The sequence below is a fragment of the Quercus robur genome, chromosome 4, assembly GCF_932294415.1.
Source record: "Quercus robur chromosome 4, dhQueRobu3.1, whole genome shotgun sequence".
Classification (NCBI taxonomy): Eukaryota; Viridiplantae; Streptophyta; class Magnoliopsida; order Fagales; family Fagaceae; genus Quercus; species Quercus robur.
Window position 1 is genome coordinate 6,520,696 of NC_065537.1, and position 18,950 is coordinate 6,539,645.

At 38.0% G+C, this 18,950-nt stretch overlaps 3 protein-coding genes across 22 annotated transcripts in view; all 3 read right to left on the bottom strand.

Annotated features, from left to right (window-relative positions):
• The window catches only part of LOC126720431 (disease resistance protein RUN1-like), a 186,940-nt gene that overhangs the window by 73,447 nt on the left and 94,543 nt on the right, over positions 1-18,950 (bottom strand). The window lies entirely within an intron of this gene.
• LOC126720428 (TMV resistance protein N-like) overlaps positions 1-18,950 on the bottom strand; it is a 128,669-nt gene that overhangs the window by 71,274 nt on the left and 38,445 nt on the right. The window contains exon 2 of one of the 2 annotated variants that reach the window (XM_050422908.1): positions 568-828. In XM_050422908.1, coding sequence (XP_050278865.1) covers positions 568-803 — 236 coding nt within the window. In that variant the 5' untranslated portion in view covers positions 804-828. Of the gene's footprint in view, positions 1-567; positions 829-1,330; positions 1,443-18,950 lie in introns of those variants that run through there. The other variant, XM_050422897.1, reaches the window with a different exon arrangement.
• On the bottom strand, positions 13,179-17,689 carry LOC126720441 (uncharacterized). Its single transcript, XM_050422958.1, has 2 exons — positions 16,975-17,689; positions 13,179-13,336 (listed from the first exon to the last, which is right to left on the bottom strand). Exons 1-2 carry the CDS (start codon positions 17,477-17,479, stop codon positions 13,239-13,241), a joined length of 603 nt encoding a protein of 200 aa, XP_050278915.1. The 5' UTR covers positions 17,480-17,689; the 3' UTR covers positions 13,179-13,238.

Sequence of the window (18,950 nt, forward strand, 5' to 3'; positions counted from 1 at the left end):
GTATATTCTGAGAATGCATAACTTAATTTATGCCACAATTCTCCCACAATGATCTGGATAATTTGTGACTCGGGCCTGCAATGAAGAAACAAAAATACATAGTTATGTGAATACTAATAAAAGGTAGAAAATCCAATTTTCTATTGTGCTAATTGAAAATTGATTGGCTCAAGACAAAACTTGAAAGAACTATAGACATGTATTTTGGTCTACATAAGGTTCAAAACAATTCTATATATGAGGTGGGTGTTATGTGAATATTTGAAAGAAAGAAATGACAAATTGGATTACCTATCTTGTACATGCCATCCTTTGAGATTGGCTACTTCTCTCAAAGCAGTTCTCCATGCTTGCACCTTCTCCATGCAGGACTTGAAATGTTCTTCATGTTTAGCAAAGGCTTGGGCAAAAGCACCCATTTGTTTTCGTATAGTAGATGGATCCACATCATAAAAAATTGGTAGAACCATCATTTTCATCTCTTTCATGCACCCAATGATCTTTACAAGTTCGTCCAAACACCATGTAGAAGATGCATAGTTTCTTGAAAGAATGACAATTGCAAACCTTGATTTTTCTATTGCTTTCAAAAGCTCTGATGAAATGAATTTTCCTGTCTCAAGTTTTTCCTCGTCTCTAAAGGTGAGAATGCCCTTTTGTTTTAAGGCAACATATAGATGGTTAGTAAATCTATTGCGTGTGTCCTCACCTCTAAAGCTGAGAAAGACATCGTATTTCCATTGCGGTGTTGAAGAAGAAATTGATGACGAAGATGAGGCAGATTGAGTGCTAATGGCAGCCATTAGAAATATATTGGCAAATCTTGAACTACAATAAAGATTAAGAAAAAAGTACATTCAATTAAGTTTAAAAGAGAAACCAAAAGGGGAAAAAATGAGAAGAAGAGAACGATTTGATGTGGAGGAATACATCTTCTGTTTTCAGTCAAGTCAACAACTCTTTTTTTTTTTTTAAACAAAGTAGTCATGCAAGTGCCCTTTACATCCAAGAATTGACCTTGCAAACTTAAAATTATATAATTGTATTTATCACTACAAAATAAACTCTGTACTTTTAATAAATTTTTTCTAAGTGTCAAACCTCTTGATCTTTATATATAGGATAAACCCTCCCCCATGTCAATGCATGCTACATGCACTCATTGTGTCCTCACACCATTGATCAATCACAGCTAAAATGACACATCCTTTTAGTTTTCCCAAAAATAATACTTTATCTATTCCAAATTCTTGGCCCTCTAGTAGTCCCATAGGGTTGTCCTCTATTTTAAAGTCAATAAATAAATTTCTCAACTTTCCCTTTATTTTACCTTTATAATTAAAGACAATGCATTATTCTCTGTAAAAACAAAAAATACATAGCATTAAATGTTGTTCCCTTAAAAAGTCGGATTTTTTAATAGGACCAGCGACATTGAATGGAGGCAAGAAAAAATTTGATCCATTTTACAATGATTCCCTAACATGCCAAAAATTAGATGTAACATAATAATAAAAATATTAAGAGAAGAACGTGTGTAATTTAATATTTGGTATAAGAGGAGAATAAGTGTTAGGACATATATGATTTACTTGTTAGGAACATATGTCACTATTTTATATAATTGGCTAATCTTTTGACAAAACGCACTTAACTTGTACTTAGGTAGATCTAAGATGTGTTTAATACTTCAAAAAACTGTGTTTTAAGATCAAGTGTTAAAGTCATGCAAGTCTGTTTAAGATTCTAGCTGAAAAGTGCCTGTCATTAAAGCTCGACAGCTATTTTGACAGCTAGCCATCTATCGAGCTTAAAAGAGCTGTTCAGCTCCGTGGCTCAACAGCAACTCGATAGATAGGGTATCTGTCGAGGTTTAAGAAAAACAAATTTTCAGTTCTGTTTTGACTCCAATATGTGTTTATGTGTTTGGGCTTTTTTTCTCACAACCCTAGACATGTAAAAGGATTTTTTTAAGGGTCATCAAAGAGTTCACAAGTTGCATAAGTGTTGAGCAAAGTTTGTTCAAGCAAATTGTGACCGAAGACACAGTTTTGCCCTAGTTCATCATTCTGGTGATGAAATTGCTGTGTTTGTGTGTTGTACGGTTTTGTGACCAAGCATCTTCTTGATTTTCATCGTTGGGATGAACTGAAAAACTTTGTAGCCAACATCCTTCTCTAGTAGGTGATTGAAGTCGCGTACTGGGATCCACGCAATTGGTTAGTCACGTACTTGGGAGCCATGCATCAAAAGGAGAAATTGTCACTACAGAACAAGTCCAATTAGGTATTGGGATAAGAGTTCAACTGTAGGTTAGTATAAGGTATTGGGATTACTTTACTTGTAACTGCTTGTTGTGATAATAGTGGAATTTTAGAAGGGGTGACCTTAAAATCACCCGGTGGGGTTTTTGCCGTGTTGGTTTTCCCCATTCGTAAACAAATCATTGTGTCAAATTTATTTTTCACTGCATACTTAAGTTATTGGTGATTTGTTTGTGCTACCACACATTTGCATGTTAATTAACTTAATTAATTCACTTGACTAAATTAATTGGTTAATTTATCAGAAGTGGTCAATTCGTTTTTGGCCTATCAAGTGGTATCAGAGCAGACACACTCTGATTAGGGTTAATCTTTGCTGTGTTGATCCATTGATCCCTGTTTGTCATGGATAGAGGACAGTCATTAATTATACCTCCGTTATTTTATGGTACTAATTATGCATACTAGAAAGTACGCGTAAGAGCTTTCTTGCAGTCCCTAGATGAGAAGGTGTTATGGTACTAATTATGGATACTGGAAAGTACGCGTAAGAGCTTTCTTGTAGTCTCTAGATGAGAAGGTGTGGCAAGCTGTAGAGATTGGCTGGAACAAGCCAAAGGAAGCGCCGCCCAATTGGGATGATGCCAAGATCAAGGCGGCAAACTTCAATATCTGGGCATTGAATGCTTTATTCAGTGCAGTCACTAATAAGGAATTCAAGAAGATATCCTCCACTGAAATTGCAAAGAAGGCATGGACCATCCTCTAAACAACCTATGAGAGAACCAAGGCTGTCAAGGATTCGAAACTACAGAGGCTCACTACAAGCTTCGAAGAGATTAAGATGGAAGAGGATGAGTCGTTTGATGAGTTCTATGCCAAGCTCAAAGACATAGTGAACTCAGCGTTTAATCTTGGGGAAACCATTCCTGAACCCAAGATTGTGAGAAAGGTGCTCAGATCTCTGCCTGAGAGATTCCATGCCAAGATTACGGCGATCAAGGAATCAAAGGATATTGACAAGATTCCTTTAACATAGCTAGTTGGTAATCTGCAGACTTATGAGCCAGGGTTAACAAGGATTGGTAAGTCGGGCAAGAGCAAGAGCATGGCCTTGAAGGCCAAGAGCAGTGACACGGATGAATCTTCAAACAATGAAGATTCTAAAATGAAGTCCTACATCACCAGGCAATTCAAGAAGTTCATGAAGAATGCCAATGGGAAGGGCTTCGACAAAGACTGTAGGCAATCCATTTCTTCTCAGTCCAAGAGCCAAGACAAAGGGAAGAAGGACACTAGGGATAGCGGTCAGTACACTATTCCTGCAAGACCTAAGTGCTTTGGTTGTCAAGGCTTCGGTCACATGAAACAGGAGTGTCCTACATATCTCAAAAGCATTGGGAAGAGTAAGGCACTTACTGCTACTTTGAGCGACACCAAGCCTGAGGATGATTCCGACAATGAGGATGACGGAATCCTGAATGCCTTCACTGCCACTGTCAATCCTACTGAGGGGATTGTTGATGATGTGGATAAAGAAGAGGAATTGATGGAGTCCAAGTTTGAGAAGATAGATGATCAAGATGATATTCATATAGCCTATGAGAAATTATACAAGCTTTTTGAGAAACATGAGAAACTTTATAGGCTGACCACCAAAAAGCTCAGTGATGTGGAACTTGATCGTGAAGAGCTTTCCACAAAGTTTGATGAAGCTAATCAGTCTATTGGAGCACTGAGGTTCGAGAACAATTTCTAGGCTGAGAAGACCAAGAAGCTTGAACCGGATCTGTTTCAAGTCAGAGCTTAATTGGAGAAGACTTTAAGTGCAAAGTTTGATAAGATGCTCAGTCTTCATAAATCTGCTTCTGATCGAACAAGTTTAGGGTATGGTCTCTCTTCTTCTAATATTGCTTCTACTAGTACTACTGTTTTTGTTCCTCCTAGTAATAATGTTGAAATTGAGAACAATGATATCAAAACTGATATAGCTAGTGAGAACATAGAGAAAGGTAAATCTATCTTTGGAGCACCCCTTAAGCAAGATAAGAAGGAAGCAAAAAACCCTAGAGCTAAGAAGGCTAACTTTCAAAAGCCTAAACAAAAGAAGCAGCATCTCTGTCATCATTGTGGAGTTGCCAGTCATACTAGACCAAATTGCTATAAGTGGTTAGCCACTCAACAGAGCAACGGCATGATAGCATCTGGAAGCCAGAATCAGCTTCAATCCTCTCTTGCTCCCCTTGGAGATCTTCTCAAAGCCCTCATGTTCCTTTCGAACCTGAACGGTTTCAATTCTTCCCCCTTCCCACCGGTTCAAGGGTTCACTCAAAGGAAAGGTTCTTCCAAGGCGTGGAAGGAAAAAGGCTCCAAGTGATTCTATCACTTTTCTCTTCTCTCTTCTTGTTTTTGTATGTGCATTACTTGTGTGTTTTGCTTTCAAGTTTTGAATAAATCTAGTTTTTATGCTTTGCTTTGATTAACATGTTTTTGTTTATTTTCAGTTTTTTTTTTATATAAAAATATAAAAAAAAAATTGAAAAATCAGAAAAATACAAAAACAATGTGTTTGTGTACATTGGTACTTGTGTACCTTGGATGGCCATTGAAATAAAGTTTTCCAAACTTTGTATCTCTTGTCGCTTAGATGAGCATCTCTATGCACAACTAAGCAAGTGAGCTTTGTGGCTCGTGTTAGTGATGAGTAAGGTTAAGTGATCTCTTGCACTTAACACTCTATCACTCTTTTTGACGGGAAAGACTAGAAAATACTAAGAGAAAGGCATAAATAACCATCTCACCATTGTTGCCTGCCAATCATGAAATGACATTTGTGTGCTTTGGCATAGCAAAATTGGAATGTCAAATGCTTAACATAATTAGGTATTTCTTCACTCTCTTATATGCCCATGCATGATTTGCTTAAAAAAAAATATGCAAAGAAAATAAAAGGCAAAAAGAATCAAAATGCTTTAAATATGATTGCAAGCGTGTATTCTAGGAGATGTGGGAGTCATAAGATGTACCTTGAAGGTGATAGTCCCCATCAAACAGTTATGATTATGTGTGAGTTAAAGTAATTTTCTCATATCTCAGATCGTCATAACATGTATACACTTATACAATCTTACACTTATACAATTTTACAATGTTTTTCACACACAACACGCAATATTCTTTACTACTTTTGATACATATGCAGGTACAATGTGATTTGGTCATCTCAAGGTTTACATGTGTTAATGTATGCTCACTAAACCGTCTTGACTTGTTTTTGAAATATAAAATTGGTTAGACTTGTTGTGTGTGTGTGTGTGTGTGTGTGTGTGTGTGTGTGTGTGTGTGGGATCTATGTGCTTAAAATTGTTGTTGAGAGATGATTTTGAGAGCTTAAAATGTTGATTGGATACTAGGTTAAGTTACATGCTTGATTGCTTTCATATCTATGTTTTTCCCTTCTTGAAAAACTGTTTTTAAGTAATCTCGACACCTCCTTGACACCTGGCTATCTGTCGAGATCTTAAGTTGTTTCTTATTGCAATCTCGACACTTCCTCGACAGCTAGGTGGATCGATCGAGAAAGTTCTTGGATCCTCGATAGCTTCTCGACAGCTGGTGGATCGATCGAGCTTCTGATCTTATGTCTTTGCTTTGTTCCTCGACACCTTTCTGACAGCTGTATCTGTCGACGTTGTTTTTATCGACACCTTCCTTGACAGATGGCTCGACACCTCTAACTGTTGAGATTTACTAACCTTCTATATAAAGGTCAAGCGCGATCTGGCTCTCATTTCTCTCGATCTCTCTCTCGATAGCTTCATGTTCTCTCCTCCTAAACCTCTCTCACTCACTCCAAAACTTCTTCCTCAAGATTTCTTCAAGCTTTTACTAGTTTTTCTTCACTTGGTAAGCTTCAAATTTCTAATTTACATGCATTTTCATGTTTTGAAACCTAGGTTTTGGGGTTTTTGAAAAATTTTGGGGTTTTCAAAATTGATGAGTTATTGTTGAAATTTTGGGATGGTTTTTGCTTACATGATCTTAAAACTTCATGCATTGCATGTCATGTGCATTATAACAGTATTATCATGCATTTAGATGTGTGCAAATTGATTGTGTGCTGGTAGGATTGGATTGGGCTGAGCCCATGATGCAATTTCTTTTGCATGTCACATGTTCATGCATTCCCCATGCATACGTACTCTCTTTTCAATATACTTGTTATATTTGAATTGCTTTCGGACTTTTCTGATTGTCTCTTTCTCTCCCTCTCTTTTCTGTTTACGTTAGTTGTGTCTATGGCACCTAAGCATAAGTCAGCTCCCAGAACCTTTTGCATTCTAGGGAATCATCTTCGTCTTCTAATCCTACTCCTTCTCATCTCCGGTTCCGTGATGAGGATGCCCGAAAGGACTTCTCGGAGAACTTTTCTCGACGAGGTGTTCATTTGGAACGCCGAGTCATTTTGGCGGACTTCGCCGACACTGACCTTCCCGATGTCATTCGCAGTCGGGGTTGGGAGTCACTGTGTGACGTCCTGGTCACATGTCCATCCATGCTGATTCAGGAGTTTTACTATAACATGCATGGATTCGATTATTCAGTACCTCTCTTTTCTACTCGCGTTCGAGGTACGCGTATTGTTGTCACACAATAACTTGTTGCAGATGTGCTTCATGTCCCGAGGGTAGAGCATCCTAACTACCCCGGTTGTGAGCGTTTGAAGACTGTGTCCAAAGACGAGATGATTTCTACATTCTGTAAGTGCTTTTCTGATTAGGGTGATCATCGGTTTACACCATGTAAGGCCTTTGCTAAAGGTCCTAGATTCATAAACATGGTGATGACTTTTGTTTTGCACCCATTCTCTCACTACAACTCTATCACAGAGCCTCGTACTCGATTTTTGTTGTCTCTTCTTGAGCATCCCACTATAGATTTTCCTTCACATTTTATCCTTTCTCTTATAGATGTGTATAGGGATACGGCTACCCGTGATAAGCTCATTTTCCATTCGGCTATCACGCGGATTTTATGTCATTTTTTTGTTCCTTTTCCCTCTTCCGACCATTTTTCTGTCATATGTGTCACAGACGCTGCTACCGTTAAACGTAGCGAGGTGCAATTTAGGTCATAGCAGTCGAATTCAGCAGCTTCTCCCTCCCATTCGGCTCCATCTTGTTCTGCTCCATCCACATCCGCTCCCTCCTCTTCTATGAGCGATGTGTCACTCGGAGACATCATGGCGCAGCTACAGCACATGGATGCTTGCCTTGATACACTTTTTACAAAGCTGTATTGGGTGAACGTTCGTGTTGGTCGTATTGCACGACGGCAGGCAATCATGGGCGGCTTTGCTCTTGAGGCTTCTCCCCCACCACCTCCTCCAGTAGCTTCTGATTCTGAGGATGAGGATGTTGATAATGGTGATGACGATGATGCTTCTGATAATGATGATGATGGAGATGTTAGCTCTATCGATGAGATGTCTACTTGACACTCTTACCCTTTGTCACTCGTGACAAAAAGGAGGAGCAGTTTTGGATATGAGAGTAGTCATTCTTAAGGGGAGAGTTAGTATAGGACCATTTTCTTAGGGGAGTGCTGTTATCTGAGGGATGTAGTGAGGATTACATGTATCTTTTTCTTTTCTCTATTTTAGATACATTTATTCTTGTACATGGGTCTTGTGACCATTATTGACATACATTGTACTTATTTTCTTTATATGATGATGTATGGTTCTTTCACCTATCCTTGCATGTGTTGTTTCTTTTCTTTCTTTATACACATGGTTCTTATTACTTATATGCAATCTATTATTTCTATTTCACACAAAGATACCTTGATGAGTTTTGTTTAAAGTATTTCAGAAATACAGGTTGTCAAAGTCTTCTTCCCATAAACTCTCTTCTTGCAAAGTTTTTCAAAAGTTTGTGTTAGGATAGATTTTATTGTATTCAACAAGTGAATATGAATTGAGTGATTTATGACTTTTCTCAAATCTCATTTGTTTGTTGTGGTTTTGTAACGGATTGCCAAAGGGGGAGATTGTTAGAACATATGTGATTCACTTCTTAGGAACATATATTACTATTTTATGTAATTGGTTAATTTTTTGACAAAACGCACTTTACTTGTATTTAGATAGATCTAGGATGTGTTTAATACTTCAAGGAACTGTGTTTCAAGATCAAGTGTTGAAGCCATGCAAGTCTGTCCAAAATTCAAGCTGGAAAGTGCTTGTCATTAAAACTCGATAGCTAGCCATCTATCAGCTTAAAATAGCTGTTCAGCCCCGTGGCTCGACAGCAGCTTGACAGATAGGGTATCTGTCGAGGTTTAAGAAAAACAGATTTTCAGTTTTGTTTTGACTCCAATTCGTGTTTATGTATTTGGGCTTTCTTTTCTCACAACCCTAGACATATAAAAGGATTGTTTTAAGGGTTGCAAAGAATTCACAAGTTGCACAAGTGTTAAGCAAAATTTGTTCAAGCAAATTGTGACCGGAGACACAGTTTTGCCCTAGTTCATCATTCTTGTGAAGAAATTGCTGTGTTTGTGCACCATAGGGTTTTGTGACCAAGCATCTTCTTGATCTTCATCGTTGGGATGAACTGAAGAACTTTGCAACTAATAACCTTCTCTAATTGGTGATTGAAGTCGCATACTGGAATCCGCGTAATTGGTTAGTCACATACTTGGGAGCCATGCATCAAAAGAAGAAATTGTCACTACAGAACAATTCCAATTGGGCATTGGGGTAAGGGTTCAACTGTAAGTTAGTATAAGGTACTGAGATTCCTTTACTTGTAACCGCTTGTTATGATAATAGTGAAATTTCGAGAGTGGTGATCTTAAAATCACCCGGTAGGGTTTTTGCCGCGTTGGTTTTCCCCATTCGTAAACAAATAGCCGTGTCAAATTTATTTTCCGCTGCATACTTAGGTTATTGGTGATTTGTTTGTGCTACCACGCATTTGCATGTTAATTAACTTAATTAATTCACTTGGCTAAATTAATTGGTTAATTTATCACAAGGGATCAATTCGTTTTTGGCCTATCAATAAGTATGGACTCATTTTTATTGTGTTGTTTGTTACATTATAGTGGTCAAATAAGTAATAATAGTCACTACAGATTTACCATGAATGGATGACATTATCTCTTATTACTACAAACATACATTTTTTTATGGAAGAAAAAAAGAAAAAAAAAAGAAAAAAGAAACAAACCAATTGGTTTTATAGACAGCAAGGAAGTCTCAAGCTAGGAACTCATGGGTTCAGTCAGGCAGAGTTAGATCATTGGTCCATTAATATGAATAAACATTTTAACTGTAATAATTATATATATATATATATATATATAACTGTTATGGGTCAAGTCAACAATTTTTTTATTTTTAAAAACTCAAAACTTAAAAGTAAGATTGGATGTTATCAAATTTATTTATTAAAAAAAATTAAGGAAATAACAAAGACCCAAGAAAATTTTTATTTTTTCGGAAAAACAAAGTACGTATGCAAGTGGCCATCTCTCTTTTCTTGACATTTTCTAGGAAAAAACGCTGAAAATGAGATCTGGGAGAAAAGAACATTCATAGAAAGCCACTTTTTGACATAAATTATACAATGTTTTTACCAAATCAAACTAGCAACTATACCTCTTTATCAATTATAAATAATTTTTATAAGTTTGGAATTTTAGTGAGTCTTTAAAAAAAATAAAAAAATAAAAAAATAAAACGTGCATCCTAAAAATTATGATTACTGCACTGAAATCAAGAAAGAAGCTACTGCTACACGAACATTATTTTATTTTAGCAAAACATTTTTTTTTTTTTTTTGACAATCTCACAACTATTACAAGAGGAAAAATTCAGATATAAAACAGGAAAACACAAAAAACCCAGAAATAAATTTTACTTTTCTCCCCTTTTCCACTGTTTTCCCATCACTTAAACAGAAATTGAACACAAATCATATATAAATTTAATAAAAAAAAAACAGAGAATTCACACAGAGTATTGAATAAGAGAAGAGAGAGGACCTTAAGGATGAGGATCACGTTGTCACGGTCGATGAGATGAAGAGAGAGATAGATAGTCGGTTGAAGAGGAAAACAGAGAACAGAAGAGAAATTGTGGAGGGTATAAAATGTTGATATAATTGTAAGAGTGGATTACCTAGAGCCTAGAGAGATACTTTTTAAAGCAAAGCTGTGAACATGACAACTAGTGGACTAGTAGATGGTCCAATTACGAAACTTCTTCTTCTTATCTTAATTATTTAAGCAAAGCAGAACATGATTATTACCCAACAAGTGGACTAGTAGGAGGTCCAATCTGTGTGGACTTGTACGAATTAGACTCATGGCCACAATAATTCATTAAAAACAAATAATCTTAATATTAGAGAGACACGAATTGTCACGCATGCTTCAGAGCTAAGGCAGCATATTATTCTTTATTCTTTAGAATGTGACATAGACATTAGAATAGTTGGTGGAATGGTTGAAAACATGAGCTCGTTAAACAAAGTAACAGGGACCACTAGTTAACTACACAACCAAATCAGTAAGACTGTGAATTTGAACCGTGGAGCTTGAAATGAACTAACCAAAAGCTTGTAGTTTTTCATACTTTGATAATGTGATTATTTGGATAGACTCATCTTTGTGGGTGCTCTATGCACAAAAATCCTTATGAATTTGATGTTTTTCCTAATGATTGTAGACTTCCTATAAAAAAGTAACATTACATCAATAATACTTTCGTAACAAATCTTAGGAAGCAGACTGCTATTGGTAGGTAAAAAAGTGATGTCAATGGTGAGTTCAGATTAGCATCAATCACAATCGATAACTTAGGACTTGTTGTGAAAATATTGTGAACATAAAATTACTCAAAAAATTAACCTTAATTCAAGTTCAGACGAAAGATCTCTATCACATAAATAAAGAGTAGGGCTAGTTATTAAGGCCAACGTGGATAATTGGGTTATTGAGGAGTAAGGCAACAACAAATTTTTTTATTTTTTATTAGCTATTTATTTTTAAGACTGATGAAACTAACTTGCAGCAGTGGTGGTAAAGCTGCTTGAAACAACATGACCTTCCTCCCAAAAGATTATTCTTGACCGCTAATTTTCTACTCGGAAAAGAAGATAATCTAGCATTCTATAACACTCTTCCAAGAATCGTCCTGGCAAAACTTTGACTGAAAATTATTTTTAACTGTAATGATTATACTCATAACAGTTAAACAACAAATTACTTGGGGAAGGGTTTATCCTCTCTCTCTCTCTCTCTATATATATATATATATATCAATAAATCATTTTTTCCACTCAAAAGTAAGACTGGAGGTAATCAAATTTATTTATATATAAACAGGAAAGAACAACAAACCAAGAAATTTTTTAATCTTTAATAGATTAGATATGCCAGTGGTCATCTCCCTCTTCTTGGCATCTTCTAGGAAAAACCACCGAAAATGAGAGCTAGTAGAAAAGAACATTCATAGAAAACCCCTTTTTGAAATCAATTATACAATGTTTTTACCAATTCAAACTAACTGCTATGCATCTTTAACTATAGGAATCAGATGAAGCCAAAGGGGATCAGACTCAAAACACCCTTTTGTTCTTAAAAAATTTGAACAAGGCAACTTATGCGTGTCCAGCATATAGACTCTTGTAATTCTAAATAGACTCTTGACTTTGCATTTTTGGTTTCTTTAAACGTGTTACATTGGAGGAACTTAACTAGTGCTATATTAACAAAATAAAAGAGAAGAAAGAGAAAGTTCCGTAGTGGACTAGGAGGTCCAATAATGAAACTTCTTCTTCTTATCTTAATTATTTAAGCAAAAGCTAAACTTTATAATTACCCAACAAGTGGACTAGAAGGTCCAATTACGAAACTTCTTCTTCTTAATCATTTAAGCAAAAGCAGAACATGATAATTACCCAACAAGTAAACTTAGACGTGGCAAAACGGGCGGGTTGGGTCGGGTTCGGCCGTTCGGGTCGGGTCAATCAGGTTTGCGGGTCAATTGGGTTGCGAGTCGGGTCTAGTTTACCTGTATTTTTCAAACAAGTTTTTTTTTTTTTTTTTTCAATTACAAAAACAAATCAATGACAACCTATTTAGAGAGAATGAATAAAATCAATTAAGCAAATGAATTGCACTTAATGTCACTTGTTAATATCCTTCCAATTCTGATAGTTTTGAGCATGACAAAAATTATTTATAGTCATAAATTCATGATGGAAAAAGTCTTTAATGTTAATAGTTCACTGTCAAAATGCATATAATTACAAGTTTACATCTTCAAAAAGAGATAGATCTTAAAACAAACAAAACAAGTAAGCCAGCAAAGTAGCAAGTTATCGGTCTTCTTAAATGCACATGTTCTTGTTGCATTTAAAATAATAGTAAAGTTAGATTACTTAAAAAGATAAACTAAACAAAAAAAGATTTAAAAATAAATATAACATATTAAGTAAAGAATAATAAGTAAATATTTTATAAGAATTACACCTCAATCTCAATCTACTCAACATTGGTAACAGATTCAGCACTGCAAATATTCATACTTGCAAATTGTAGCTCAGCTGAATGAGTTTTTATTTTTTATTTATTTTTTTTTAATGGTTGTCTGACTCTTGACAGCCTTAGCCCTTGCCTTGTGTAACGTGTGTGGTCTAATGGTCTTATCTCATGGCAATTGGCAATCACTGAAGGGCCCTTGCCTTGTGTAACGTGTGTGGTCTAATGGTGTAATGTGTGAAGGCTGAAGCTAGGCTTTTTTTTTTTTTTGGTTGAAAAGGATGATATGCATTGATTTGCTAGCCATAAAAGGCGAAGTATTGGCTAAAAGCCTTAAAGAGTACAAACCATAAGCATCAGATTCTAATTTGATACAAAGCTCATCCGAGTTAGGAGCATCTAAAACTACAAAAGTCCCTATCATGTTGCAGCCTCCTTTTGCGAGATGATCGGCGCATCTATTCGCTTCCCGGTAAACATGGCTGATCCTGACTTGGCTGAAATGGCGAAGAAGGTACCTGCAGTCATTGAGCAGAGTAGAATAGGAGTTATTGAAGGATTTTGAAGAAAGCATCAGGTCTACAACTACTTTGGCATCCAGCTCCACAAGCAGTTAGGTGATGCCTAGTTGGGAAGCAAGCATCAGACCATCTTTTAAAGCCCAAAACTCAGCTATAATGTTGGATGTAAACCCAATATTCCTCATGTAGCCTTTTACCCAACTCCCATGATGATCACGTATAAGACCACCCCCACCCGCGTTGCCCGTATTGCCAAAAGAAGCACCATCGGCATTCAATTTAAACCAGCCCATTGGCGGTTTGCTCCATCGCACTTGAATAGAAATTTGTCGCTTTATTTTCTGGCCTTTGCTAACACAATAGAAATATTCTCTTGTAGTCTGAATGCAAAGGTTTTTTTAGCTTCGGGTTGAGTGGGGAGTTTTCAAAAATTGCCTTGTTTCTTTGTTTCCATAACAGCCACACAGCGAAAGGAAATTGGGCGTTCCAGGGAAGGCCATTAGCATGTATACTGCTGCTGCACAAGCAGTTATGTTTCAACCAGCCCATTAGATCAAGAGAAAGGAAATCATTTAGAGCTTGAGGCACTCCCATGCTCAGCCAAAACCTCCTAGCAGTTGGGCAGTCTCTTAGTACATGTAATATTGTCTCTTCCTGCACAGAACACAAAAGGTAGAGACCATTGCAATTGATGCCTCTTTCCTTGATGACTTGCTTCACCGAAACACTCCTATGGTTACACAGCCAAAAGAAGTGTTTGATTTTTGGTAGCGTGTCCAACTTCTAAAATCAACAGTCTGTGAAAGGAAGGGGCTTAGGCAAATCCGCAATGGCTAAGAGATAAGCGGATGCCACATTAAACTCCCCATCAGGATAGAGTTTCCACATCAAGGAATCTTCCTTATCACCAAAAGCCTGGATATGTATGGCTTGAATTCTATCTACAATCTGCCTCGATAACTCAAAGGAAATTTTTTCCCATTTCCAGGTTCCATTTTGATGCATATCAGCAACAATCCAATGTTCTTCAATCTGTGTGAGCGGGCCTTCAATAAGGTCTCTAATAGCATTTCCTTTAACCCAGTTACTCTCCCAAAAGCTCAAACTTGACTTGTACCCACATTCCAGCAGATGCCTTGCTTAAAGATAGGAAAACCCACCTTAATCACAGCCCAATTCGAGGAACAAGGCAGCTTGTCGGGATCTATGGACTTCCCACGTTGATGAGAGCAATATTTGTTCAATAGAACTTTCGCCCACATAGAATCTTTCTTATGGTATAAACGCCAATTGAGCTTCGCAAGTAAAGCTATGTTCTTTGCTCGTGCTGCTTGTATACCGAGGCCTCCCTCCTCTTTACGCCTGATACTCTTGCTCCACTCCACAAGATGCAGTTTTTTCTTTTCCATAGATGAACCCCAAAGGAAATCCCTGTTTATTTTGTCAAGTTTTTCACATAAATGGCTTGGAAGAGCCACCCCTTGCATGATATGGTTAGGAATTGCTGCCATGGTAGATTTAATGAGCATGGACCTACAGGCAAAGGAGAGGAATTTTGCCTTCCAACCTGAGAGTTTTGAAATCACCCTCTCTACAATGAAGTTATATCTATTCCGGGCTACACCTCTATGGTTTAAGGGAAAACCCAAGTATTTCCCTAAATGAGAGGTTTTATGTATGTCAATCACCTCACATATATTTTCTCTAACAGCAGGAAGAACATTAGGAGAGAAATAAATGCATGACTTTTCAGCACTAACCACTTTCCCGGACTCTTTACAGAATTTGTTTAATACCTTCTTGATGGATTCAGCACCTGCCTTATTAGCTTTGGCGAAAAGCAATAGATCATCTGCGAAAAACAAATGTGAAATACCCAAGTTTTGCCTAGATGCTTTCAGTGGGGTCCATTCATTCTTTCTACAACTTTCATTGATAAGAAACCCAAGGTATTCCATACAGAGAATGAATAGATAAGGAGAGAGCGGATCTCCTTATCGTATTCCTCTTGTGGGCTTAAAGGAATTTAGCTTGCCACCACTAAAGAGAATAGCAATAGTTGTAGACGAGACACAACTCATAATTAGCTTGATTAGATCTTCAGGAAATCTAAACGCAAGGAGCACATTACGAATGAAAGACCATTCAATCCGGTCATAGGCCTTAACAAGATCAACTTTGATTGCCATAAATCCCGCCTTTCCCTTCTTCTTGTTTAGAGAGTGAATAAGTTCTTGTGCAACAATCACATTATCCAATCCTCTTCTTCCAGGCACGAAGGCAGTCTGATTGGGAGAGACAAGTTTATCTAAGAGGGGTCTAAGACGTCCCACAATAATCTTAGTCACCACTTTATAGATGGTATTGCATAAGCCAATCAGTCTAAAGTTGTTTAGGCTTTCCGGGTTAGGGCATTTAGGGATTAATGAAATAAGAGTCTCATTTAAAAAATCTGGAATGAATCTCAACTCAAAGATGCTTGAAACCTCCTTGCACACAGCCAGATTAATATCTGCCCAAAAATATTGAAAGAAACCCGCGTATAGTTCGTCAGGACCGGGGGCTTTAAAGGCTTTTAGGGACCAAAGCCCCTGCTTAATTTCCTCATTTGAAACAGGGGCAGCCAAACAGGATCTCTTTTCTTCAGATAGAAAGCAGCAACTAAAGAATTTCACCTCTGAGTCAAGAGGAGCTTCAACAAGCTCAGTCTGAAAAATTTCTTGAAAGCCTGAGAGGATGAGATTTTTAATATCCTCTTCATTAGTTATCCACTCCCCCACCGAGTTTTTTAAGCTTCGAATCTTGTTTCTATGCCTCCTAACCAAAGTAGAAACATGGAAATAGGAGGTATTAGCATCCCCATAGGCAACCCAATTTAGCCGAGATTTCAAGGCCCAATACTCCTCTTCTTGTTGCATAATTAAATTATACTCCTCAATGAGTCTTCTTTCCAATTGAATCAGAAAATGATTGGGTCCGTTAGCCAGGGCTTTTTGGGCCCTATTCAACCTGGCAAGAACCCTTTTCTTACGAGCAAAAATATTGCCAAACACATCTCTGTTCCAGACTTTCACTCTGTCCACAAAATTCTTGATGGCTGAAAGAAGGTTGGATTCAGAGTCCCAAGCTCTCCTGACTACCTCAGGAAACTCAGGGTGATAAATTCACATAGTATGAAATCTGAAATTTTTTTCAGCTGAAGATGGTGGGGGTCTAGTCAGCTCAAGAAGAACGGGGCAATGATCAGAAAATACCCTGGGCAAATGGGTCACCAAAGCTTCGGGAAAAAGAACTCTCCAAGAAGGGTTCGCAAAGCATCTATCAATGCGCTCCAAAATAAGATCGGTAACCTGTCTAAGGTTAGACCACATGTATTTAGGTCCAGAAAACCCAAGGTCCAGAAAATTACAATCATCTAGGCATGTTTTAAACTCTAAAGCTCTATTGAGATTTATCTGTCTGCCCCCTAGCTTATCATTCCCACACAAGATTTCATTAAAATCTCCTAAAAGTAACCAAGGTAATTTGTGTAATAGAGCAACTTGTGACAGATTAGACCACACAATTTTCCTCTCAATTAATCGAGGACTAGCATAAACAGCAGTAATTAACCAAGTAAGTTCAGAATTGCATACCTTGATGGTTGCATGAATTTCTTGTTCTGTGGCAGCCAGCACAAAAACCTCCACTTCCTCTTTTTTCCAAAGTAGCCAAAGCCCCCCCAGCATATCCAATGGTTTCAGTAACAAAAAAACCATCGAAAGGGAGACCCTCAATAATCTTGGCAGCCCTGTCACCGCCCACTCTAGTCTCTGTGATTACCATAATAGAGGGAAAATGGTTCACCGCCATTTCAAAAACTCTTCTCTTGAAATCCCCATTCCGGGCACCCCTACAATTCCACAGTAGAATGTTCATTTTGGAACAATTGATGTTAGGAATTTCCATTGGATTAGATCCCATTTTGGTTGAAGCAATCATGCTCCATCCCAACCTCCTCAACAGGTCCTTGGAAGCCACCCAGTCCGGTTTCCACACCATCATATAGTTCAAGATCCCCTGCATTTCTTCTCTGCAACACAAGAGCAGATCGCACCTTTTGACTGGATTGAGAATCTGGAACAGTTTCAACGTCAGCATATTCCCCTGAAACTCTGTCACCGACCCCCTGAAGTCTATCACTCTCCTCTCCTAGACCAGCCACCCTGATTCGTCCATGTGGGGCACAACCAATGGCCGCCTTAGCTTGTTCAATTCCTGTGCTTCCTTCTCCGAAATTAGCAGCATATCCGTGAGAAACATCCACCATGGATTCGGTGTCTTTCCCCATGCTTGATGATCCAGAGGAAGGTTTCCTGTTCGTACACTGGTTGGTGTGATAGGAAAAATGTGTTTCCAAGCTACAGTTAAGTCCTTTTCGAACCACCCTAGTGTGTCCGTTGGGGCTGCCTTGATCTGAGCAATCACTTCTTCTGGAATGGCCACTGCCTTGTTCTTGTGCCAAATTGCCCAACCCACCATGGGCAGGGGAAGGAAGGAGGGGGAGGGGTGAGCCATGGTTGTAATCGGGTTCAGGATTGGGACGTTTCAAAGTGTTAGTTCGTTTAGAGGTTGGGGTTTTCTTCTCACGGTTTGGTCTTGAAAGTTTTACTTTCTTGTTTTCATGGTTGGTCGATTGGGCAGAGGGGGATCCTAGAACATAATTAGAGAGGCTAGGACTGCCAGCAAACTTGGCTTTTTGTTTTTCCCCATGAGAAGCTTGCGTGAGGATCTCTCCAAATTTCCGTGATGTGAGTGTTGTATCAGTGGCTTTAGAAGTTTCAATGGCTCTAATGGATGGGCCGGCTTTGAATTGAAAAGTTACATCAGGGCTTGTAGGAGTCAGGGTGTGTGAAATACCTTCTTTACCCTTCATTTCCTTAGGAAAGGTATTTTGTTGATGATGGGGCTGATTTGACCCACGATTTCGTCCAATCCTAGCTAGATTTTTCTTCCTTGTAACAAGCATCCAATCACCAAAGTTGGGATCAGATTGAACAGCTTTTTCGGACTGCTGTGTCTTCTTCCCTTCAGTACCTTCAACGTCTCTGGCTTCCTCAACTGGATTCACATGGTACCCACAGTTTTCTTGTTTATGCCCAAGTCCCCCACAGCAAAAGCATAACAAAGAAATTCCCTCATACAACACCTTTTGCCTTAGACGTCCAACTCTGATCATGTTAGTCAGTGGTTTGGAGAGATCAATTTGAACACATAAACGTGCATAGCTTGCCCTTGAGCCCGATGCAGTGTACGAATCAATTCTCAAGATAGGTCCAATAGCTAAACCATGCTATCTAAGGACTGAAGGCTCATAGAATTCTATAGGAAGCTCTGGGAACCTGATCCAAACAGCCACTGAAGTGAAAGAAGCTTCAGAGGCTTTAAAGTATGGCTCCCAAGGTTTAATCGCAAGGAAATGCTCCCCAACAAACCAAGGACCGCCTCGAAGCACTTTGTCATAATCTGAATCCTCGCTGAACTTGATGAGAAAAAATCTTTTCCAAGATCAACACAGTCCATCTTTGCCACTGGTTTCCACAAGGTATTGATTTTGAAAGTGAGGTACCTA

Bases quoted from the DNA above. Each gene is read 5' to 3' on its own strand.
- LOC126720441 (XM_050422958.1), bottom strand. From the start codon at position 17,479: ATGCTGACGTTGAAACTGTTCCAGATTCTCAATCCAGTCAAAAGGTGC. The intron at 13,337-16,974 runs GTATGCAATTCT...CAATGACTGCAG, and splicing joins AAATTCATGCAACCATCAAG to GTACCTTCTTCGCCATTTCA.